Source organism: Pseudophryne corroboree, chromosome 10, assembly GCF_028390025.1.
Source record: "Pseudophryne corroboree isolate aPseCor3 chromosome 10, aPseCor3.hap2, whole genome shotgun sequence".
Taxonomy (NCBI): Eukaryota; Metazoa; Chordata; class Amphibia; order Anura; family Myobatrachidae; genus Pseudophryne; species Pseudophryne corroboree.
In genome coordinates this window covers 88,007,452-88,033,905 of record NC_086453.1, presented here as the reverse complement: position 1 = coordinate 88,033,905, position 26,454 = coordinate 88,007,452, and the positions used below count along the sequence as shown (strand labels likewise).

At 46.9% G+C, this 26,454-nt stretch overlaps 1 protein-coding gene across 3 annotated transcripts in view; it reads right to left on the bottom strand.

Annotated features, from left to right (window-relative positions):
* Positions 1–1,540: 1,540 nt before the first annotated feature.
* The window catches only part of LOC134966103 (E3 SUMO-protein ligase ZBED1-like), a 139,602-nt gene continuing 114,688 nt past the window's right edge, over positions 1,541–26,454 (bottom strand). For 2 of the 3 annotated variants that reach the window (XM_063942583.1, XM_063942584.1), the window contains one exon: positions 18,735–21,776. In XM_063942583.1, the coding sequence (XP_063798653.1) occupies positions 19,726–21,776 (2,051 nt within the window). In that variant the 3' untranslated portion in view covers positions 18,735–19,725. Of the gene's footprint in view, positions 1,720–18,734; positions 21,777–26,454 lie in introns of those variants that run through there. The other variant, XR_010188588.1, reaches the window with a different exon arrangement.

Genomic DNA, 26,454 nt, shown 5'->3' with positions numbered 1-26,454 from the left:
AGCTAAATGTAACGCCTCCTTCATTGCCAAAATCATATAACGTGTGGCCCTACTGGAAAATACGGTTGATTCGTCACCGTCACCACTGGAGTCAGTGCCTGTGTCTGGGTCTGTGTCGACCGACTGAGGCAAAGGGCGTTTCACAGCCCCTGACGGTGTTTGAGTCGCCTGGACAGGCACTAATTGATTGTCCGGCCGTCTCATGTCGTCAAACGACTGCTTTAGCGTGTTGACACTATCCCGTAGTTCCATAAATAAAGGCATCCATTCTGGTGTCGACTCCCTAGGGGGTGACATCCTCATATTTGGCAATTGCTCCGCCTCCACACCAATATCGTCCTCATACATGTCGACACACACGTACCGACACACAGCAGACACACAGGGAATGCTCCTAACGAAGACAGGACCCACTAGCCCTTTGGGGAGACAGAGGGAGAGTTTGCCAGCACACACCAAAAGCGCTATATATAACAGGGATAGCCTTATAATAAGTGCTCCCTTATAGCTGCTTTATATATATCAAAATATCGCCATAAATTTGCCCCCCCTCTCTGTTTTACCCTGTTTCTGTAGTGCAGTGCAGGGGAGAGACCTGGGAGCCGTCCTGACCAGCGGAGCTGTGAGAGGAAATGGCGCCGTGTGCTGAGGAGATAGGCCCCGCCCCTTTTCCGGCGGGCTCGTCTCCCGCTATTTAGTGAATCCAGGCAGGGGTTAAATATCTCCATATAGCCTCTGGGGGCTATATGTGAGGTATTTTTAGCCTTTATATAGGTTACATTTGCCTCCCAGGGCGCCCCCCCCCCAGCGCCCTGCACCCTCAGTGACTGCGTGTGAAGTGTGCTGAGAGGAAAATGGCGCACAGCTGCAGTGCTGTGCGCTACCTTTAGAAGACTGCAGGAGTCTTCAGCCGCCGATTCTGGACCTCTTCTGACTTCAGCATCTGCAAGGGGGCCGGCGGCGCGGCTCCGGTGACCATCCAGGCTGTACCTGTGATCGTCCCTCTGGAGCTGATGTCCAGTAGCCAAGAAGCCAATCCATCCTGCACGCAGGTGAGTTCACTTCTTCTCCCCTCAGTCCCTCGTTGCAGTGATCCTGTTGCCAGCAGGACTCACTGTAAAATAAAAAACCTAAGCTAAACTTTTTCTAAGCAGCTCTTTAGGAGAGCCACCTAGATTGCACCCTTCTCGGCCGGGCACAAAAATCTAACTGGAGTCTGGAGGAGGGTCATAGGGGGAGGAGCCAGTGCACACCACCTGATCTGGAAAAGCTTTACTTTTTGTGCCCTGTCTCCTGCGGAGCCGCTATTCCCCATGGTCCTTTCAGGAACCCCAGCATCCACTAGGACGATAGAGAAATACTTTCTCACAGCAAGCTCAGGAGAGCTCACTGAACAGCACCCAGCTCGTCCGAGTACAGTCTCAAACTGAGGTCTGGAGGAGGGACATAGAGGGAGGAGCCAGAGCACACCAGAATCTAAATTCTTTCTTAAAGTGCCCATGTCTCCTGCGGAGCCAGTCTATTCCCCACAGTCCTTACGGAGTCCCCAGCATCCACTAGGACGTTAGAGAAATACTAATGTGCTCATCTATTAATTTTACAGCAATAAGGCTGAATATATGAGCTGCGAAACTTACCTCCTTCACTCTTGGGATATGCAAATGTTTGTTCATGCATGTGAAGTGGAACTGAAAACCTAGCCATGGCCTTTCAGTCACACTATTAGAAAAAAAATAAAAAAACAGAATTAAAAATAAATAAATATTTTTTAAAAAAAGCAATGAAAATTTAAAAAATACTATATTTTTTTGTCCTGTTAATCTGAGATGGGGGTTGAAGGATTGCTGTGGTGAATACCGCCGCAAACCTGGCTGAATAGGCTACCCCATGATTTTCAGGAAAAGTTGTCACTAGTGAGACCCAGCAAATCTTTTCTACAGTGGGGGTTACCATAGGCAAGAGCACTGCACTGTGACCCTCTGACAGAGAAGAAAGTCTTATCTTTCTTTATTCAGTCTGATAACTAGGCCTGCAAGTGTGGCAGTTTCACAGTGCGTTACTTGAGCAGCACTATCGGAAAAAGGTTCCGCAAATCTGTTTGATATTAACCTCTAAGTCTTGTTTTGAAAAGCGTCCATGAATGTAAAGCGCATTCGGCAGTGTCCAAAGTTCCCCAGACCTTCCAACCTAAACATAATTTTACAGTGTGATCGACAATAATAACTTAGCACAACATACAAAGGTACACTGCTTGATTGATCATTTAGATTAAAACCAAATACATAAATGAGTACGCCATTACAGCGGAGACATAAATATGTTGTGCATGGCAATACATAATAAATAAACTTGCAAATGTAGTGTGGCATGCAAAGCACTTTGGGTTAATTTTAGTTTGTCATTCAATGGAATTCCAGCAGAATATATGTATTGTGTTGTGGCAAATGTAGCTTCTCCTACCATCATGTAGCCAAGATTTCTCCATACACAGATGTGTCCTCATACATCTTTGCTGTAGTCACGTCAAACAGCCCCTCTTGGCACGCCACGTCCCTTGAGAGACTGCTAGCATCAGGTATCCTTTTTTGCCAAACTTGGGTCTAACGGAGTCCACTGTAGTTCAGTCCCGCCAGGCAATTCCCGATGTGTGGTGTACTGAAGCTAGATGTACGTGGACACATCTGTAGTCACACATGCCAATATATAGTACCAATGCCCCATATACTGTAATAAGGGGAAAATGAGAGGGTTCAGTGGTAGTCCCAAAGTAGTGTATCTGATGCAATTTGTGTGCAAAAAGACAATACTTCATCAGATGAACCTCAGAACACTTCTTTGGGACTACCACTGGACTGATCCTCACAACATCCTCAGCTACTTATAAGCCACCATGCTATCTCATACCACTCGTGCCCAGATGGACAGGGCTGACCAGGTCAAACTGGAAAGTTATGGCAGCTGTGTTTGCTATGCTAATGTGATCTAATGGTCAATAACATAATTGGCTGAAAGGAAACAATATAATCTCTAGAGAATATTACATATATGTTGGCCCCACCAGTTTCCTAAACTTCAGTGAAAAGTTATGAAGGATTTTTCTCAGGTTACTCTGGATCAAGTACACATTCTGAGCCAATCCCAACATACGACAGAATGCAGACGATGCAATACCAAAAGGGGCCAGGACACCGATGCCGGAATCTCGACCGTCAAGACAGCAGGGTGGGTAAGTACAACGTTGAGCACAGGGGGTTAGGTTTAGGCGACCCCTGTTGGACTTAGGGTTAGGTACCACCAGGGTGGCGGTTAGGGTTAGGCTGCGGGGTGGGAGACGGTTTGGTTTAGGCTGCGGGGGGAAGGGTTAGGTTTAGGCAGCTAAAAAGGAGGGATAGGGTAGAGTAGGGAGAGGGTTAGATTACTTACCAACCATTGTCTGTATTTCGACTGCTGTATTTCGACTGTCGGGATGTCGCTGTCTGTCTCCTGACCGCTGGCATCCCGACAGCCGGCATTTCATACCCAACAAGTCACCAGGTGTCAAGAAAGCAGCACAGACAATATAACATGCCTGTTATCTTCAATAAGAGAGCGATGTGTATGCTTACAACTTTCCATGCATGCCAAAAGAGAACTATGGGGTAATTCCAAGTTGATCGCAGCAGAAATTTTGTTAGCAGTTGGGCAAAACCATGTGCACTGCAGGGGAGGCAGATATAACATGTGCAGAGAGAGTTAGATTTGGGTGGGTTATATTGTTTCTGTGCAGGGTAAACACTGGCTGCTTTATTTTTACACTGCAAATTAGATTGCAGATTGAACACACCCCACTCAAATCTAACTCTCTCTGCACATGTTATATCTGCCCCCCCCCCCTCCCCCCCTGCAGTGCACATGGTTTTGCCCAACTGCTATCAAAATTCCTGCTGCGATCAACTTGGAATTACCCCCAAAGTACCGTTTAAACCCACATGTATGTTAACAGTTTTCAAGAATTCATGGACACACTGCTCATGCATTTACATTTAATTAAAATCAGGCAGTACTTAACGAGGAGCAATATTACCTAGTTTGGATGCACTTTACCTTGTGGATGAGTGCAAGAAGGCTCAAAATAAGCCATAACTGCAGAAAATGTGCAATGTGTACATAACCCTAACCAATCTGTTTAAAAATCCCAATTCCCCGATCCGAATCGTACATTTTTACCATGTTTCATTTCCCCAATGGATTGCAGATCATCAATGATGGATCCGATCGGTGAATAGGGGCCTCTGATGTACGGGAGCCTTAACAGCTTGTGGCCACATACCTGCCCGGGAGAGTAACAAACTGGGTGCATTTCTATGTTCTGCCAATTCAGATTTTGATTTTCCTAGGTTATGTAGAACTGAACCTAAGCAATAATCCATCTTTTTGAAGATGTATTTTTTTGAACAGAGTATAAGGTACCTACCTTATACTCTGTACAAAAAATACTTCTTCAAATAGATGGATTATTGCATGTGTGCATGGTTGATGGTGGTAGTAGTAAACCAACTATACACATAGGGGTTATGGCGTAATAGGTCAACACCAAATGGTTAACATGCACAAGGATGACAAAGTCAACACAAGTAAAAGGTTGACATGGAAATTGTCGTCACACTTTTTAAAATGTTTTTTGGGTGCCAATTTGTAGGTTTCAGCACATGAAACCCAATTAGTGTACCACTTCACTCGCCATGCTTCGGGCAAGGTGCCTGGCTGTGCTCTGCACAGGTTACCGTTCCCAATTGTAGTCCACGTGGATGACAAAGTATGAAAAAGTTTAAAAAATGCAACAAAAAGTCCAAAAAACGTGTGTTGACCACTGTCATGTCAACCATTTGAATCTGTCGACCTTTTGACCATGTTGACCACATGGTGTCGACCTATTGACTGCATACCACACATAGGGGGAAGGCACACAAAGATCTGTACAGCAATATATATGGGAGAATAAACACATTGTTTCCATACACCCAGGGTGGTAATGATTTCGGACTACATGCGATCAAGACCCCACGCCTCAGTAACGTATACAAGGGGCACGATACGCAGATTATTGATGGATCGGGACGATAACCGCATAATGTATGGCCATGACCAATCAGTGTTGATCGGATGGTTGGCCATGAAAAATTTCCCACCATGCCCGACAGATCAGATTGTTGGTTGTCCACATCAGACAGTGTATGCACTACTGTGGCCGCCTGCCCGTCCAACATTTCCCCTGTTCATTTACAAGGTAGGAATAGTTTCCTCCCAAGTGAAGGAACCCAGATATCATGTTGCCATACACAGTGAGCTATTTCACAGTGTATGGGTGAGATATCTGATGGGTGTGAAGCGGTAAGATAAAATGTATGACAGTATGGCATTTTAAGTGGGGGGGAACTGATTCAATTAAATGTGAAATTTAAAAAAACACTGGGAAGGAGTGCCCAGAGATATTCAATTAGCAGCATCGAGCCCAGCACTAAAGTCGGGATATGCAGGATACTGCATCTAAAGAATGCAGTTTAGTCGTGGTAAACAGCATTCTCTGACTTAAGTGCTGGATGTGATGAAGTTAACAAAGGCGGTAAGCCCGCAACTCACATTGCAGCACTAGTTTTGTTGGATTTCTGCTCGTACCTCAGGAGGGAATGTGCACAAATCCTCTAGTCGCGAGTTTACAGCTATTTAATTGAATTACCCCCAATGCATGCACAGCATAAGTTATACCATCAAACACTTGTCACGTGACACAAATGAGCGAGGACTTGGAGATAAGTACAAACCGGACAAACATAAAAATGTCAATTAGAAAAACAAACCTAATACATTCAGGGTGAAAAGATAGAGGTAATATTAAATAATTGAAAATTATTGTGTGTGAGGCATACAGTTTTTTTTTTTTTGGGGGGGGTTAGAACTCAGGGGGCATGTACTAAGCAGTGATAAAAGTGGAGAAGTGAGCCAGAGGAGAAGTTGCCCATGGCAACCAATCAGCATGGAAGTGACATTTATAATTTGCATACTTTTAAATTATACAGAGCAGCTGATTGGTTGCCATGGGCAACTTCTCTGCTGGCTCATTTCTCCAGTCTTTTCACTGCTTAGTACATCTCCCCCTCAGTCAGTTACGTCAGTCTTGAGGTACAAGCAAGAGCCTTGTAATAAGTTATAGAGAAAACCTACAGCTTTGTATGCTCTACTTTCATACGGTAAAACAATATGTGCAATAAATACAAAGTCCTGGATCTCAATTCACTAGTATAAAAAATAAGAATTTACTTACCGATAATTCTATTTCTCGTAGTCCGTAGTGGATGCTGGGAACTCCGTAAGGACCATGGGGAATAGCGGCTCCGCAGGAGACTGGGCACATCTAAAGAAAGCTTTAGGATCACCTGGTGTGCACTGGCTCCTCCCCCTATGACCCTCCTCCAAGCCTCAGTTAGGATACTGTGCCCGGACGAGCGTACACAATAAGGAAGGATTTTGAATCCCGGGTAAGACTCATACCAGCCACACCAATCACACTGTACAACTTGTGATCTGAACCCAGTTAACAGCATGATAACAGAGGAGCCTCTAGAAAAGATGGCTCACTACAACAATAACCCGAATTTTTTTGGAATAATTATGTACCAGTATTGCAGACAATCCGCACTTGGGATGGGCGCCCAGCATCCACTACGGACTACGAGAAATAGAATTATCGGTAAGTAAATTCTTATTTTCTCTGACGTCCTAGTGGATGCTGGGAACTCCGTAAGGACCATGGGGATTATACCAAAGCTCCCAAACGGGCGGGAGAGTGCGGATGACTCTGCAGCACCGAATGAGAGAACTCCAGGTCCTCCTCAGCCAAGATATCAAATTTGTAGAATTTTACAAACGTATTTGCTCCTGACCAAGTAACTGCTCGGCAAAGTTGTAAAGCCGAGACCCCTCGGGGAGCTGCCCAAGATGAGCCCACCTTCCTTGTGGAGTGGGCATTTTAAGATTTTTGGCTGTGGCAGGCCTGCCACAGAATGTGCAAGCTGAATTGTACTACAAATCCAACGAGCAATCGTCTGCTTAGAAGCAGGAGCACCCAGTTTGTTGGGTGCATACAGGATAAACAGCGAGTCAGATTTTCTGACTCCAGCCGTCCTGGAAACATGTATTTTCAGGGTCCTGACCACGTCAAGCAACTTGGAATCCTCCAAGTCCTTAGTAGCCGCAGGTACCACAATAGGTTGGTTCATGTGAAATGCAGAAACCACCTTAGGTAGAAAATTTGAGGACGAGTCCTCAATTCTGCCCTTTCAGAATGAAATATTAAGTAAGGGCTTTTATATGATAAAGCCGCCAATTCTGACACCCGCCTGGCTGAAACCAGGGCTAACTCGTCACTTCCATGTGAGATATTTTAAGTCCACAGTGGTGAGTGGTTCAAACCAATGTGACTTTAGGAAACTCAACACAACATTGAGATCCCCAAGGTGCCACTGGAGGCACAAAAGGAGACTGTATATGCAGTACCCCTTTTACAAATGTCTGAACTTCAGGCACTGAAGCCAGTTCTTTTTGGAAGAAAATCGACAGGGCCGAAATTTGAACCTTAATGGACCCTAATTTTAGGCCCATAGACAGTCCTGTTTGCAGGAAATGGAGGAAACGACCCAGTTGAAATTCCTCTGTAGGGGCCTTCTTGGCCTCACCCCACGCAACATATTTTCGCCAAATGCGGTGATAATGTTTTGCGGTTACGTCTTTCCTGGCCTTGACCAGGGTAGGGATCTTCAGGATCCGGCGTTCAACCGCCATGCCGTCAAACGCAGCCGCGGTAAGTCTTGGAACAGACAAGGCCCTTGCTGGAGCAGGTCCTTTCTTAGAGGTAGAGGCCACGGTTCGTCCGTGAGCATCTCTTGAAGTTCCGGATAAAAGTCCTTCTTGGCCAATCCGGAACCACGAGTATAGTTCTTACTCCTCTCCTTCTTATGATTCTCAGTACTTTTGGTATGAGGGGCAGAGGAGGGAACACATACACTGACTGGTACACCCACGGTGTTACCAGAGCGTCCACTGCTATTGCCTGAGGGTCCCTTGACCTGGCGCAATATCTGTCTAGTTTTTTGTTTAGACGGGACGCCATTATGTCCACCTTTTGTTTTTCCCAACGGTTTACAATCAGGTGGAAGACTTCTGGGTGAAGTCCCCACTCTCCCGGGTGAAGGTCGTGTCTGCTGAGGAAGTCTGCTTCCCAGTTGTCCACTCCCGGAATGAACACTGCTGACAGTGCTATCACATGATTTTCCGCCCAGCGAAAATCCTTGCAGCTTCTGCCATTGCCCTCCTGCTTCTCGTGCCGCCCTGTCTGTTTACGTGGGCGACTGACGTGATGTTGTCCGATTGGATCAATACCGCCTGACCCTGAAGCAGGGGTTTCGCTTGACTTAGGGCATTGTAAATGGCCCTTAGTTCCAGAATGTTTATATGAAGAGATGTCTCCAGGCTTGACCATAAGCCCTGGAAATTCCTTCCCTGTGTGACTGCTCCCCAGCCTCGCAGGCTGGCATCCGTGGCCACCAGGACCCAGTCCCGAATGCCGAATCTGCGGCCCTCTAGAAGATGAGCACTCTGCAACCACCACAGGAGGGATACCCTTGTCCCTGGTGACAGGGTTATCCGCTGAAGCATCTGAAGATGCGACCCGGACCATTTGTCCAGAAGGTTCCACTGTGCGTGGAATCTGCCGAATGGGATTGCTTCGTAGGAAGCCACCATTTTTTTTTTTCTTTTTTTTTTTTTTCCAGAACCCTTGTGCATTGATGCACTGAGACTTGGTTCGGTTTTAGGAGGTTCCTGACTAGCTCGGATAACTCCCTGGCTTTCTCCTCCGGGAGAAGCACCTTCTTTCTGGACTATGTCCAGAATCATCCCTAGGAACAGAAGACAAGTCGTCGGAACCAGCTGCGATTTTGGAATATTGAAAATCCAATCGTGCTGCCGCAACACTACCTGATATAGTGCTACACCGATCTCCAACTGTTCCCTGGATCTTACCCTTATCAGGGAATCGTCCAAGTAAAGGATAACTAAAATTCCCTTCCTTCGAAGGAATATCATCATTTCGGTCATTACTTCAGTAAAGACCCGGGGTGTCGTGGACCATCCCTACGGCAGCGTCCGAACTGATACAGTTCTGTACCATAACCTGAAATACCCTTGGTGAGAAGGGTAAATTTTGACATGAAGGTAAGCCTCCTTGATGTCCCGAGACATCATGTAGTCCCCTTCTTCCAGGTTTGCAATCACTGCTCTGAGTGACTCAATTTTGAATTTGAACCTCTGTATGCAAGTGTTCAAAGATTTTAGATTTTAAAATCGGTCTCACCGAGCCGTCTGGCTTCGGTACCACAATAGTGTGGAATAATACCCCGTTCCCTGTTGCAGGAGGGGTACCTTGATTATCACCTGCTGGGAATACAGCTTGTGAATGGCTTCCAAAACTGCCTCCCTGTCAGCGGGAGACGTCGGTAAAACAGACTTTTGGAAACGGCGAGGGGAATACGTCTCGAATTCCAATTTGTACCCCTGAAATATTATCTGAAGGATCCAGGGGTCTACTTGCGAGTGAGCCCACTGCGCATTGAAATTCATTGAGAACGGGACCCCACCGTGCCTGAACTTGTAAAGCCCTAGCGTCATACTGAGGGCTTGGCAGCGGCGGAAAAGGGTTTCTGTTCCTTGGAACTGGCTGATCTCTGCAGCCATTTTCCTCTCCCTCTGTCACGAGCAGAAAAGAGGAACCCTTTTGTCCGCTTGCCAACCAGGACTGCGCCTGATAATACGGCGTCTTATTTTGAGAGGCGACCTGGGGTACATCCCCTCTTTTAAGGCAATACTTCCAAATGCCGTTTGGAATCAGCATCACCTGACCACTTTACTGGAATAATTGGACAACGCACTTATACTTGATGCCAGTCGGCAAATATTCCGCTGTGCATCCTGCATATATAGAAATGCATCTTTTAATTGCTCTATAGGCAATAATATACTGTCCTTATCTATATCATATTTCCAGTCAGGGAATCCGACCACGCCAACCCAGCACTGCACATCCAGGCTGAGGCGATTGCTGGTCGCAGTATAACACCAGTATGTGTGTAAATACATTTTAGGATACGCTCCTGCTTTCTATCAGCAGGATCCTTAAGGGCGGCCATCTCAGGAGAGGGTAGAGCCCTTGTTTTTACAAGCGTGTGAGCGCTTTATCCACCCTAGGGGGTGTTTCCCAACGCACCCTAACCTCTGGCGGGAAAAGGTATACTGCCAATAACTTTTTAGAAAATATCAATTGTTATCGGGGGGAAACCCACGCATCATCACACACCTCATTTTATTTCTCAGATTCAGGAAAACTACAGGAAGTTTTTCCTCACCAAACATAATACCCCTTTTTTTTGGTGGTATTCATATTATCAGAAAAGTGTAAACTTTTTCCATTGCCTCAATCATGCAATGTGTGGCCCTATTGGAAATCACGGTTGTCTCTTCACCGTCGACACAGGAGTCAGTACCCCTGTCGGCGTCTGTATCTGAGGTAACGGGCGCTTTAGGGCCCCTGTATGAGACGTCTGGACATGCACAAGCTGAGTAGCCGGCTGTCTCATGTCAACCACTGTCTTTTATACAAAGCTGACACTGTCACGCAATTTCAACAGTACATCCACTCAGGTGTCGACCCCCTAGGGGGTGACAACACTATTTCAGACACTCTACTCCGTCTCCTCATCATTTTTCTCCTCATACATGTCGACACCAACGTACCGACACACAGCACACACACAGGGAATGCTCTGATAGAGGACAGGACCCCACTAGCCCTTTGGGGAGACAGAGGGAGAGTTTGCCAGCACACACCAGAGCGCTATATATATACAGGGATAACCTTATATAAGTGTTTTTCCCTTTATAGCTGCTGTATTGTTATATACTGTGCCTAATTTGTGCCCCCCTCTCTTTTTTAACCCCTTTCTGTAGTGTAGTGACTGCAGGGGAGAGCCAGGGAGCTTCCCTCCAACTGAGCTGTGAGGGAAAATGGCGCCAGTGTGCTGAGGAGATAGGCTCCGCCCCTTTCTCGGCGTCCTTATCATCCTTTTCTGTATGTTTTGGCAGGGGTTAAATGCATCCATATAGCCCAGGAGTTATATGTGATGCATTTATTTTAGCCATATAAGGTTTTTTTATCGATTTATTGCGTCTCAGGGCGCTGCCCCCCCCCAGCGCCCTGCACCCTCAGTGACCGGAGTGTGAAGTGTGCTGAGAGCAATGGCGCACAGCTGCGGTGCTGTGCGCTACCTTATCTGAAGACAGGATCGTCTTCTGCCGCCGATTTTTCCGGACCTCTTCGCTCTTCTGGCTCTGTAAGGGGGACGGCGGCGCGGCTCCGGTGACCCATCCAGGCTGAACCTGTGATAGTCCCTCTGGAGCTAATGTCCAGTAGCCTAAGAAGCCCAATCCACTCTGCACGCAGGTGAGTTCGCTTCTTCTCCCCTTAGTCCCTCGATGCAGTGAGCCTGTTGCCAGCAGGTCTCACTGAAAATAATAAACCTAAACTAAAACTTTCACAAAGAGCTCAGGAGAGCCCCTAGTGTGCACCCTTCTCGTCGGGCACAGAAAATCTAACTGAGGCTTGGAGGAGGGTCATAGGGGGAGGAGCCAGTGCACACCAGGTGATCCTAAAGCTTTCTTTAGATGTGCCCAGTCTCCTGCGGAGCCGCTATTCCCCATGGTCCTTACGGAGTTCCCAGCATCCACTAGGACGTCAGAGAAATATGCACTTGCACTGAAAAAATAAGATTTTACTCACCGGTAATTCTATTTCTCGTAGTCCGTAGTGGATGCTGGGACTCCGTAAGGACCATGGGGATTAGCGGCTCCGCAGGAGACTAGGCACAACTAAAGAAAGCTTTAGGACTACCTGGTGTGCACTGGCTCCTCCCACTAAGACCCTCCTCCAGACCTCAGTTAGGATACTGTGATCGGAAGAGCTGACACAATAAGGAAGGATTTTGAATCCCGGGTAAGACTCATACCAGCCACACCAATCACACCGTATAACTCGTGATACTATACCCAGTTAACAGTATGAAATATAACTGAGCCTCTCAACAGATGGCTCAACAATAACCCTTTAGTTAGGCAATAACTATAAACAAGTATTGCAGACAATCCGCACTTGGGATGGGCGCCCAGCATCCACTACGGACTACGAGAAATAGATTTACCGGTGAGTAAAATCTTATTTTCTCTGACGTCCTAAGTGGATGCTGGGACTCCGTAAGGACCATGGGGATTATACCAAAGCTCCCAAACGGGCGGGAGAGTGCGGATGACTCTGCAGCACCGAATGAGCAAACTCTAGGTCCTCCTCAGCCAGAGTATCAAACTTGTAGACTCTTACAAAAATGTTTTAACCCGACCAAGTATTAGCTCGGCAAAGTTGAAAAGCCGAGACCCCTCGGGCAGCCGCCCAAGAAGAGCCCACTTTTCTCGTGGAATGGGCTTTTACAGAATTAGGGTGCGGCAGTCCAGCCGCAGCATGTGCAAGTTGAATCGTGCTACAGATCCAGCGAGCAATCGTCTGCTTAGAAGCAGGAGCACCCAGCTTGTTGGGTGCATACAGGAGAAATAGCGAGTCAGTTTTCCTGACTCCAGCTGTCCTGGAAACATATACTTTTCAGGGCCCTGACTACATCCAGTAACTTGGAATCCTCCAAGTCCCAAGTAGCCGCAGGCACCACAATAGGTTGGTTCACATTAAAAAATTATACCACCTTAGGAAGGAATTGGGAACGAGTCCTCAATTCCGCCTTATCCATATAAAATACAGATAAGGGCTTTTGTATGACAAAGCCGCCAATTCTGATACACGCCTGGCCGACGCCAAGGCCCACAGAATGACCACTTTCCACGTGAGGTATTATAGCTCCACGGATTTAAGTGGCTCAACCCAATGCGACTTCAGGAAATCCAACACCACGTTGAGATCCCACGGTGCCACTGGAGGCATAAACGGGGGCTGACTATGCAGCACTCCCTTAACAAAAGTCTGAACTTCAGGCAGTGAAGCCAGTTCAATTTTGGAAGAAAAACGATAGAGCCGAAATCTGGACCTTAATGGAACCCAATTTTAGGCCCATAGTCACCTCTGACTGTAGGAAATGCAGAAATCGACCTAGCTGAAATTTCTCCTTTGGGGCCTTCCTGGCCTCACAGTACGCAACATATTTCCGCCATATGCGGTGATAATGGTTTGCGTTCACTTCTTTCCTAGCTTCAAATAGCGTAGGGATAACTTCCTCCGGAATTCCCTTTTCCTTCAGGATCCGGCGTTCAACCGCCATGCCGTCAACGCAGCCGCGGTACGTCTTGGAACAGACAGGCCCCCTGCTGCAGCAGGTCCTGTCTGAGCGGCAGAAGCCATGGGTCCTCTGAGATCATTTCTTGGAGTTCTGGTTACCAAGCTCTTCTTGGCCAACCCGGAACAATGAGTATAGTTCTTACTTCTCTCCTTCTTATTATTCTCATTACCCTGGGTAAGAGAGGCAGAGAAGGGAACACATACACCGACTGGTACACCCACGGTGTTACCAGAGCGTCCACAGCTATCGCCTGAGGGTCCTTGACCTGGCGCAATATCTTTGTAACTTTTAGTTGAGGCGGGACGCCATCATGTCCACCTGTGGCCTTTCCCAACGGTGTACAATCATTTGGAAGACTTCTGGATGAAGTCCCCACTCTCCCGGGTGGAGGTTTCTTAGTTGTCCACTCCGGGAATGAACACTGCTGACAGTGCTAACACATGATTTTCCGCCCATCGGAGAATCCTTGTGGCTTCTGCCATCGCCATCCTGCTTCTTGTGCCGCCCTGTCGGTTTACATGAGCGACCGCCGTGATGTTGTCTGACTGGATCAGCACCGGCCGGTGTTGAAGCAGGGGTCTAGCCTGACTTGGGGCATTGTAAATGGCCCTCAGTTCCAGAATATTTATGTGTAGGGAAGTCTCCTGACTTTTCCATAGCCTTGGAAGTTCCTTCCCTGTGTGACTGCCCCCCAGCCTCGAAGGCTGGCATCCGTGGTCACCAGGACCCAGTCCTGTATGCCGAATCTGCGGCCCCCTAGAAGATGAGCACTCTGCAGCCACCACAACAGCGACACCCTGACCCTTGGAGACAGGGTTATCCGCCGATGCATCTGAAGATGCGACCCGGACCACTTGTCCAACAGATCCCACTGGAAAATCCTTGCATGGGACCTGGCGAATGGAATTTCTTCGTAAGAAGCTACCATCTTTCCTAGGGCTCGCGTGCATTGATGCACCGACACCTGTATACGTATTAGGAGGTCTCTGTCTAGAGACAACAACTCCTTGGACTTCTCCTCCGGGAGAAACCCTTTTTATCCTGTTCTGTGTCCAGAACCATACCCAGGAACAGTAGACGCGTCGTAGGAACCAGCTGCGACTTTGGAATATTCAGAATCCAGCCGTGCTGTTGTAGCACTTCCCGAGATAGTGCTACTCCGCCGAACAACTGCTCCCTGGACCTCGCCTTTATAAGGAGATCGTCCAAGTACGGGATAATTATTTCGGCCATTACCTTGGTAAATACCTCGGTGCCGGGGACAGACCAACGGCAACGTCTGGAATTGGTAATGACAATCCTGTACCACAATATTGAGGTACTCCTGGTGAAGAGGGTAAATAGGGACATGCAGGTAATCATCCTTGATGTCCAGTGATACCATGAAATTCTCCAGGCTTGCAATAATCGCCCTGAGCGATTCCATTTTGAACTTGAACCTTCGTATATAAGTGTTCAAGGCTTTCAATTTTAGAATGGGTCTCACCGAACCGTCTGGTTTCGGTACCACAACATTTTGGAATAGTAACCCCGGCCTTGTTGAAGGAGGGGTACCTTGCTTTCACCTGCTGGAAGTACAGCTTGTGAATTGCCGCCAGTACTACCTTTCTCCGAGGGCAGCCGGCAAGGTTGATGTGAGGTAACGGCGAGGGGGAGTCGCCTCGAACTCCAGCCTGTATCCCTGTGATACTATTTGCAGAACCTAGAGATCCACCTGTGGGCAAGCCCACTGGTCCCTGAAGTTCCCAAGACGCGCCCCTACCGCACCTGTCTCCACCTGTGGAGCCCCAGCGTCATGCGGTGGACTCAGAGGAAGATTTTTGATCCTGGGAACTGGCTGCTGGTGCAGCTTTTTTCCTTCTTCCCTTGTCTCTGTGCAGAAAGGAAGCGCCTTTGACCCGCTTGCTTTTCTGAAGCCGAAAGGACTGTACCTGAAAATACGGTGCTTTCTTAGGCTGTGAGGAAACCTGAGGTAAAAAATTTTCTTCCCAGCTGTTGCTGTGGATACGAGGTCCCAGAGACCATCCCCAAACAATTCCTCACCCTTATAAGGCAGAATCTCCATGTGCCTTTTACAGGCAGCATCACCTGTCCACTGCCGGGTTTCTAATACCTTCCTGGCAGAATGGGCATTGCATTAATTCTGGATGCCAGCCGGCAAATCCTTTATATCTAAGACAACGTCTTAAATATGCTCAATGTTAGCAAAATATTATCCCTGTCTTAGCGTATTAATATTATCTGACAGGGTATCAGACCACGCTGCAGCAGCCCTATTTATGCTGAGGCAATTGCAGGTCTCAGTGTATAACCTGAGTGTGTAAATACAGACTTCAGGATCGCCTCCTGCTTTTTATCAGCAGGTTCCTTCAAGGTGGCCGTATCCTAAGACGGCAGTGCCACCTTTTGACAAACGTGTGAGCGCTTTATCCACCCTAAGGGATATCTCCCAACATGACCTATCCTCTGGCGGGAAAGGGTACGCCATCAGTAACTTTTTAGAAATTACCAGTTTCTTATCGGGGGAAACCACGCTTCTTTACACACTTCATTCATTCATCTGATGGGGGAACAAAACACTGGCTGCTTTTTCTCCCCAAAAATAAAACCCCTTTTATGTGGTACTTGGGTTCATGTCAGAAAATGCGTAACACATTTTTCATTGCCGAGATCATGTAACGGATGTTCCTAGTGGATTGTGTATATGTCTCAACCTCGTCGCCACTGGAGTCAGACTCCGTGTCGACATCTGTGTCTGCCATCTGAGGTAACGGGCGTTTTTTGAGCCCCTGATGGCCTTTGAGACGCCTGGGCAGGCGCAGGCTGAGAAGCCGGCTGTCCCACAGCTGTTACGTCATCCAGCCTTTTATGTAAGGAGTTGACACTGTCGGTTAATACCTTCCACCTATCCATCCACTCTGGTGTCGGCCCCACAGGGGGCGACATCCCATTTATCGGCCTCTGCTCCGCTTCCACGTAACCTTCCTCATCCAACATGTCGACACAGCCGTACCGACACACCGCACACACACAGGTAATGCTCTGACTGAGGACAGGACCCCACAAAGTCCTTTGGGGAGACAGAGAGAGAGTATGCCAGCACACACCAGAGCGCTATATAATGCAGGGATTAACACTATAACTGAGTGATTTTTCCCCAAATAGCTGCTTGTATACATATATTGCGCCTAAATTTAGTGCCCCCCCTCTCTTTTTAACCCTTTGAGCCTGAAAACTACAGGGGAGAGCCTGGGGAGCTGTCTTCCAGCTGCACTGTGAAGAGAAAATGGCGCCAGTGTGCTGAGGGAGAAGCCCCGCCCCTTTTTCAACTGACTTTCTCCCGCTTTTTCTGGAATACTGGCAGGGTTAATTTTACATCTATATAGCCTCTAGGACTATATATGATGTAGATTTGCCAGCCAAGGTGTCATATATTGCCCTCAGGGCGCCCCCCCCCAGCGCCCTGCACCCATCAGTGACCGGAGTGTGAGGTGTGCAGGAGGAGCAATGGCGCACAGCTGCAGTGCTGTGCGCTACCTTGGTGAAGACCGAAGTCTTCTGCCGCCGATTTTCCGGACTCTTCATGCTTCTGGCTCTGTAAGGGGGACGGCGGCGCGGCTCCAGGAACGAACACCAAGGTCGGGTCCTGCGGTCGATCCCTCTGGAGCTAATGGTGTCCAGTAGCCTAAGAAGCCCAAACTACCACCTGTTAGGTAGGTTCGCTTCTTCTCCCCTTAGTCCCTCGCTGCAGTGAGTCTGTTGCCAGCAGATCTCACTGTAAAATAAAAAAAACTAAATATACTTTCTTTCTAGGAGCTCAGGAGAGCCCCTAGTGTGCATCCAGCTCAGCCGGGCACAAGAATCTAACTGAGGTCTGGAGGAGGGTCTTAGTGGGAGGAGCCAGTGCACACCAGGTAGTCCTAAAGCTTTCTTTAGTTGTGCCCAGTCTCCTGCGGAGCCGCTAATCCCCATGGTCCTTACGGAGTCCCAGCATCCACTTAGGACGTCAGAGAAATGTAAAGATTGATGTCATCCTAATAATATTATTACATGATGCAGCCACAATCTCCAAAGTAGTAGAAACAAAAGGAAAAAATAATAATTTAAATCATATTTTCAGCTTGATATAAAATCAGTTGTGCTTGAAATGATGGGCAAATTGGGTGTGGCTAAAACAATTACCTGATGCTTTGAATGTGAAAGTCAAGTTAATATGCAAATTAACATGAACATTAAAGAGATGTAAGACTGCACATTCCGGGGAAATGTACAGGTGATAGGCAGTGCACACAAAGTCTGTACATACGGTAGGCTAACATTGTGCATTTTCCTGTCCACCATATGAAGCAGCGAGCACAATATAGCATAGTTATTCAGTTGGTTTGGAGAAAACGCCTTTGTGGTGCAACAATGTAATGGGAGAGGATTGACGGTGAGAGAAATGGATGCAACAAGGGAATATTCCAAGTACAAGGTAAAATCCGCGCTACTCACAGAGGCAATTTAGTCCATTTTGCTGCCAGTTGTAAGGGAAAATACTTTGAAGACGGACAGTGACATAAGCCTATGACATGTTTCCTACTCACAATGTCCCCATTTTGGAAGATATATATACACCTTTATCGGAACCATTCACACTCATCACTATTTCTCCTAACACAAAGCCTGAATCTGGGCTGGGAGTAAAGCAAAACAAGGAAGTAACTGTGCACCTGGGCAAAACCATGCTGCACTGCAGGTGGGGCAGATATAACATGTGCATACCTCCCGCCGATTTCAGCGAGACAGTCCCGCTATTCGGACACTGTCCCGCTGTCCCACCTGCGGGCAGCAGTGTCCTGCAAGCGGGGGCAGTTGGGGGAGGTTGTGATCATCCGCTGCTCTGCAAAGCAGCGAGTGATCTCTGAATAGATGCGCATGGCATCTATTCAGTGCTGGGAGGAGAACAGGGGGCTGCCCCCAAAATGCAAAAAACGGGCCCATGACATGCAACCAAGCCCACTCGACCAAGCCACACCCGTCCCACCAGAAGCCACACTCCCTTTTCATGTTGCGCGCCACGACTGTGTGATGTGTAAAGTTGGGAGGTATGCATGTGCAGAGAGATTTAACATTTGGAAGGAGGGTGTCCAAACTCAAATCTAAATTGTGTAACAATGAAAAAGCAGCCAGTATTTACCCTGCATGCACACAAAAAAAAAAATTTTATATATATATATATATATATATATATATATATATATATATATATATATATATATATATATATATATATATATATATATTTATATTATTTTTTTTTTTTTTCCCCTTCCCTTACATTGCAGAACAGTTTCCCCAGGTGTAACATTACTTGCTCTTTTTTGTTTTACTCCCACCTCAGAATAAGGCCCATAGAGAGACAGATATTAGGTATTCAATATAGATTAATCTAGCCAACCTGCGCCCAAGAGTTATTTCCTTTCTTACAAGGGGATATTCCAGGTAGTTAAGAGAGGGATTGGTATTGGTAATGAGGTAATACATGTATGGGATCTCCAGATAATGGATTTTTATGTCAAATTCTGGAAAAAAGACAAAAGAACATTTTACATGTGAGGCCTGCCTTTACCACAAATGCCCCCATACCCCAGTACATTGTTTAGCACTGCTCCTCACAGTGACAGTATAAAGAGGCAGTCTATCAACATGGCATAATCTTTACGAAGCTGTACTTTTTTACTTTATCCTTTCTGGGAACTTTTTGAGAACAGGTTGCCAGACAGAAACTTCCATACCTGTATGCTTGGGTAAGCACTATTACATGGCCATTACTGTAGACTTTACCCATATATATGCCATACATATGGACTGCTGGACTGAACAAACACTGCTAACAAACATTTCCAGAAACCCAATAAATAGGGAAACCGATTTCTGCGCGCAGCAATAAAAATACTGTCAGTTAGGGAACACGAATATATGCAAACTCCTAATACCTAAATAGATTCCATCACAATTTCCAACAAAATTATACCTGCAGTAGAGTCTAGGTTTCCACCATGCTGGTAGAAAAACGTAAATTCAAATTGCAATGAAATTCTGATTTCTTTTCTTTTCTTTTTTTTTTTCTTTATGGACAGTAATGTACTGGCTATTTAGGCTACAGACACTGGTTTGGATAAAGGATCATTTAGCTTGCCCTCTTCAAGGAAAGCAGTGGAAGCACTAGATCAGACCTGGAGGATATTTGATGGGCCACTTGCAAAGGGTGGCTAAGTTGGAGCTAGGAGAGGCACAAACGTGAAGGACCACCAGCACTAGTTCAAATAATTAACCTATTTCCATTGAGAAAGACTAGCATATCTACATGCTCTGCAGTTAGAGCTGAGCGTTTTCTGTACACGGCCATACCAGCGTCTGTAAACAACCAGTTTGTGGGCACAGAGGTGGCAGGGATGGCCAACAGTTTACGTGCTGCCCGGGCCAAAAGTGGGTACTGAGTATAGTGCATTTTCCACCACTGCAATGGGTCCTGGCATAAAGAAGAAGCCTCGCTAGTCTGGAAGCTGCTAATCTCTTGTTCTGCCTGTTGGTTAATTGTGCTAGCTGATGAATTTCTCACATTACACAAGTCTCCCAATAGGAACTCAATTCCAGAGTCCTGTCTGTTTTTTTTGGCCGGTGGCCTTACATTATGAGGTTCAGGTGTAACACAAATAGATTCAGTTGGCTGTGTTTTTGCCAGATTTGAAGCTTCCAGTTTCAGTAAATGAAGGGTCTCCACGCGGTCCGGTTGGCTGAGGAAGTCAAGGCCACGGAAACGAGGGTCCAAGGCACATGCCAAGTTGAGAACCTGATTGACATCACAGTCGGAATACTTAAAATTCAACTCTTCATGTATGGCCCTTTTAATGTTCTTGGAGAAATCAGAATCCCACTCGTTAGGTGCCAAGTGTTTATACAACAGACTGGTTATCACAGGTTTCACCAGTGATAACCCAGCAAATTGATCTTTGGTAAATGTTGAGGTAGCGATAGATAAAGGTTTAAGAATGTCTACAACGTCTTGGAGAATGGACCAGTCCTCCGGCTGCAGAACGATACAGTCTCCATGTAACGTCTCAATGAGGCCTTTAAAAAACTTGGAATGGTCAACAATGCTCTGCAATAAAGTATAGATGCTGTACCACTTTGTGCCGTCCCGTAAGAACATTTTCAGATGAACCTTCAGCACAGGTCCATGCGTGGTTAACTCCTCGTTTTGAGCAGCCGAGGAGAAAATAGTGGCAATCAGTCTTCGGAATCTATCAAGGGTGGCTTGAATAGTATTATGTTGAAGTATAGCTTCAATGCAGCTTCTCAGCACCTGTCCCACACATGGGAGAGATTTCCAACCCACTTTTGAAGTGGCTATTTTTACGGATGGGCTATTGAGTCCCACTGCATAGAATGTGTTTTCACGTATCCCCCATTCATCTGCAACATCAAGAAGAACTAATTTCAGGCTTTCTTCAGAAAGATCTTCTGAAACCACCCTACTGGATAGCACCACATTCCTGGTTTCAAATCCTTCGTCTACGTAATGGATAGTGAGCGTGAGGTAGGACAAAGAGCCGCTGTGTTTCCATAGGTCAAGGCTAACAGAGCATTCTTGTAGATTTTTCACCAGTTCCACCACTTTTAACTTGGACTGAATGTGCATCTCCTGCAGGATTGTATGAGCTAAGAAAGAGGAGGCTGGTAATTTGTAGTTGGGATCCAAAATAGACAGCATTTGGTTAAAGCCTTCTCCTTCAATTATTTCAACTGGCATCAGATCACGGACAATAAAATCAGCCACAGCCTTGGTTGTTCTGCCCACTGTCGGAGCCACTATAGCCCTAGAGGCCAGTTCACGGGGAGAGGCGGAGTCAACATTTTTCTGTGGGTCCACTACCGCCCCCTGTGTTCCCACTAATTCATTGTACTCCCGTCTATGTTTATATATAAGATGCTGCCTCAAGTTAGTAGTGTTACCACTGTATGAAAGCCGAACGCCACACAGTTTGCAAATAATCTTAGTTTTATCAATGATTCGTCCATACGCATCTCCTTGGAAACCAAAAAAAGTCCAATAACGGCTCTGGGCTCGACCGAGGCTCACTAAATTCTGGGTTCCCTCAAGCAGCTGGAAGCCAGATGAAGAGTGACCTATATTGTTCAATGGGTAAGTTTGTTTATGTGACTGCATTATAGGAGTGACCATATCATTGCAGAGGTACTGACTTCGAGTTGACATGTGATTCGACATGGAATCGTGCGTCTTTAGGTGCAAGTCTTGGAAGAGTTTCATTAGAAGTTCCTTCTCACCAAACTCATACTTAAAATGTTCACCTAAGAAACACAATACGATAAATAAATCAGTATAACCAAACAATAATACAATTGTTAGTTAGTAGCACATTACAAATAGCAAAGGTCAGATTGACAACATCAAAGTCTTAAAAAAAAAAAAAAAAAAGTACAGAATTAGCCCAGACACCTTTATTAAAAGGAACAGTTATACTGTGATGGTACAATGTCTGCTGAGGTATATTTGGTGACTATTGACCTTATTCAGTAAGGATTATAATAGGATTTTAATTACCTACTGGTAAATCCTTTCATCGTAGTCCGTAGAGGATGCTGGGGTCCATTTAGTACCATGGGGTATAGACGGCTCCTTTGGGAGCCAGTGGCACTTTAAGAGTTTAATAGTGTGGGCTGGCTCCCTCTATGCCCCTCCTACCAGCCTCAGTCTAGAAACTGTGCCCGAGGAGACGGACATACTTCGAGAGAAGGAAATACACAGATAGTGGTGAGATTCACACCAGCTCACACATAACAAAAAGGAAAGCCAAGCTAACCAACTTGGAACAATTCAGCAACGGCTGAAACAACAATACTAAACCAAGTAACAATGCAGGAATACGAAGCACTGGGTGGGCGCACAGCATCCTCTACGGACTACGAGAAAAGAATTTACCAGTAGGTAATTAAAATCCTATTTTCTCTTACATCATCGAGGATGCTGGGGTCCATTTAGTACCATGGGGATGTACCAAAGCTCCCAGTACGGGAGGGAGAGTGCTGAGGTTCCTTCAGAACAGATTGACCAAACTTTAGGTCCTCAGAGGCCAAAGTATCGAACTTGTAGAACTTAGCAAACGTGTTTGACCCAGACCAAGTAGCTGCTCGGCAAAGCTGTAAAGCCAAGACACCCCGGGCAGCCGCCCAGGAAGAACCCACTTTACGAGTAGAGTGGGCCTTAACAGATTTTGGACACGGCAAGCCTAACGTCGAATAAGCATGCTGGATAGTAAACCTGATCCAGTGAGAAATTGTCTGCTTAGAAGCAGGACACCTAACCTTGTTGGGATCATAAAGGACAAATAAAGCATCCGACTTATACATTTTCAAAGCCCTCACCACATCCAAGGACTTTGAGGTAATTGAGGAGTCAGTAGCCACTGGCACCACAATAGGTTGGTTGACACGAAAAGCTGACACAACCTTCGGAAGAAATTTCTGACGCGTTCTGAGCTCAGCCCTATCTTCATGGCAAATCAAGTAGGGGCTCTTGCATGACAATGCCCCCAATTCTGACACACGTCTAGCAGATGCCAATGCCAACAGTGTGACAGCCTTCCACGTAAGAAACTTGACGTCAACCTCCTGCAAAGGTTCGAACATATCCGATTGCAGGAACTGCAGCACCACATTAAGGGGGTCATTCCGAGTTGATCGCACGCTAGCTGTTTTTAACAGCTGTGCAAACGCATAGTCGACACCCACGGGGGAGTGTATTTTCGCTTTGCAAGTGTGCGAACGCCTGTGCAGCCGAGCTCTGCAAAAACATTTTGTGCAGTTTCAGAGTAGGTCTGAACTTACTCAGCCCTTGCGATCAATTCAGTCTTTTTGGTGCCGGAAATTGACGTCTCACACCCGCCCTCCAAACGCCCGGACACGCCTGCGTTTTCCTTACCACTCCCAGAACACGGTCAGTTGCCACCCATAAACGTCCTCTTTCTGTCAATCTTCTTGCGATCGGCTGTGCGTATGGATTCTTCGTTAAATCCATAGCTCGGCAACGATCCGCATTGTACCCGTACGATGTGCGTGCGCATTGTGGTGCATACGGATGCGCAGTAGAGACCTGATCACAGCGCAGCGAAAATCGGCAGGGTGCGATCAACTCGGATTGACCCCCTAATATCCCAAGGTGCCGTAGGAGGCACAAAAAGGTGGATGGAAGTGCAGAACCCCTTTCAAGAATGTCTGAACCTCAGGGAGGGCAGCCAGTTGTTTCTGGAAGAAAATGGACAAGGCCAAAATCTGAACCCTTATGGAGCCCAAGCGGAGGCCCACGTCCACACCTGCTTGCAGAAAGAGGAGAAACCGTTCCAGTTGGAACTCCACCGTTGGAAACTTCTTGGATTCACACCAAGACACATACTTTTTCCAAAACCGATGGTAATGTTTAGACGTAATTCCCTTTGTAGCTTGAATCAGGATAGGAATGACCTTTTTCGGAATGCCCTTCCGAGCTAAGATCTGGCGTTCAACCTCCATGCCGTCAAACGTAGCCGCGGTAAGTCTTGATAAGCGAACGGCCCCTGTTGCAGAAGGTCCTCGCGAAGAGGAAGAGGCCTCGGATTCTCCAGCAGTAATTCCAGAAGATCCGCGTACCAAGCCCTCCTTGGCCAGTCCGAAGCAATGAGGATTGCTTTAACTCTTGTTCTTTTTATTAGTTTGAGAATCATTGAGATGAGTGGAAGTGGAGGGAACACATACACTGACTGGAACACCCACGGAGTTACCAGTGCGTCCACCGCCACTGCCTGTGGGTCTCTCGACCTGGAACAGTACCTCCAAAGCTTCTTGTTGAGGCGAGAGGCCATCATATCTACCTGAGGTACACCCCATCGGCTTGTCACCTCTGCGAACACTTCCGGGTGGAGGCCCCATTCTCCTGGATGGAGATAGTGTCTGCTGAGGAAGTCCGCTTCCCAGTTGTCCACTCCCGGAATGAAGATTGCTGATAGTGCCACCGCATGCTTTTCTGCCCAGAGGAGGATTCTTGTTACCTTTGACATTGCCGCTCTGCTCTTCGTTCCGCCCAGTCGGTTTATGTAGGACACTGCGATTACATTGTCCGACTGAACCTGAATGGCCCGACCGGTGCATGTGAAGGTGTGATCCTGACCACTTGTCCAGGAGATCCAGCTGGAAGAACCTTGCATGGAATCTTCCATATTGTAGATCCTCGTAGGAGGCCACCATCTTCCCCAGAAGGCGAATGCACTGACGAACCGACACCCGGGCTGGCTTCAAGACATCCAGAACCATTGATTGGATTACCAACGCTGCACTTCAGTGTCGAGTATCATCCCCAGGAAGGGCAGTCTCATTGTCGGCTCCAAATGTGACTTTGGAAGGTTCAGGATCCACCCGTGATCCTGGAGTAGTCGAGTTGAGAGAGCAATACTCTGCAACAACCTCTCCCTGGAAGATGCTTTTATCAGCAGATCGTCCAAATAGGAGTGCCTGCGAAGGAGTAGCATCATCTCTGCCATGACCTTGGTGAACACCCTCGGTGCTGTTGAGAGGCCAAAAGGCAGTGCCTGGAACTGATAGGGACAATACAGCAGTGCAAATCGGAGATAAGCCTGGTGAGGTGGCCAGATCGGAATGTGAAGGTACGCATCCTTGATATCCAGGGATACTAGGAATTCCCCTTCTTCCAGACCTGAGATCACCGCTCTCAGAGACTCCATCTTGAATTTGAACTCCCTCAAGTAGGGGTTCAATTATTTTAGGTTTAATATCGGCCTCACCGAGTCGTCCGGTTTCGGTACCACAAACAGGTTTTAGTAATAACCCTTGTGTTTTAGGCGAGATGGAACTGGAACAATAACATTTGTTCGGACCAATTTTTGAATGGCTTCCTGCAGGATATTACTTTCTGTCAGCGAAACTGGTAAGCTTGTTTGAAGAATCTGTGAGGTGGGAGTTCCTGAAACTCCAGTCTGTAGCCGTGGGTAACAATGTCTGTCACCCAGGGGTCTAGGCATGATGACGCCCAGATGTGACTGAAATTTTTTAGTCTCGCTCCCACCTGCCCGATCTCCAGGCTGGGAGGTCCACCGTCATGCTGAAGATTTTGAGGAAGCAGGACCTGGTTTCTGTTCCTGAGAACCTGTTGGTGCAGGTTTTCTGGATTTTCCCCGACCACCCCTAAAGAAAGTGGAAGGGGATTTGGATTATCTTAAATTTTGCGGTCCGAAAGGACTGCAGTGTAGACGTAGGATAAGATTTCCTAGTCGGTGGTGCTGCTGAGGGAAGAAAGGTCGACTTACCCGCAGTTGCCGTGGAGATCCATGCATCCAATGCGTCCCCAAACAGAGCCTGACCTGTGAAGGGTAGGTTCTCCACACTTTTCTTGGATTCTGCATCCGCAGTCCATTGGCGTAGCCAGAGTCCTCTGCACGCTGAAACCGCCATGGAAGTAGCCCTCGCATTCAGCATGCCAAGGTCTATCATGGCATCCACCATGAACCCAGCAGAATCCTATATGTGACGCAAAAACAATTCAATGTCACACCTATCCATAGTATCTAAGTCCTCTAGTAATGTGCTTGACCACTTTACTATGGCTTTAGAAATCCACGCACAAGCAATAGTGGGCCTTAAATCCATGCCTGTAGCAGTGTGTAGTGATTTGTGCGTGGTCTCAATCTTGCGGTCAGCTGGCTCTTTTAGGACGGTTGAACCAGGGACAGGTAAAACCACCTTTTTAGACAACCTAGAAACAGAAGCGTCTACTATAGGTGGGTTTTCCCACTTCTTTCTATCCTCCTCAGGGAATGAGAAAGCAATGAGAATTCTTTTAGGGATCTGGGTTTTCCCAGGGTTTTTCAAATAAAGAATTTAACTCCTTAGAAGCCGGGAAGGTGAGCGAGAATTTCCTATTTTCCGTAAAATAAGATTTCTCTACTTGTTCAGGAACCTTGTCGGAAATATGTAAAACATC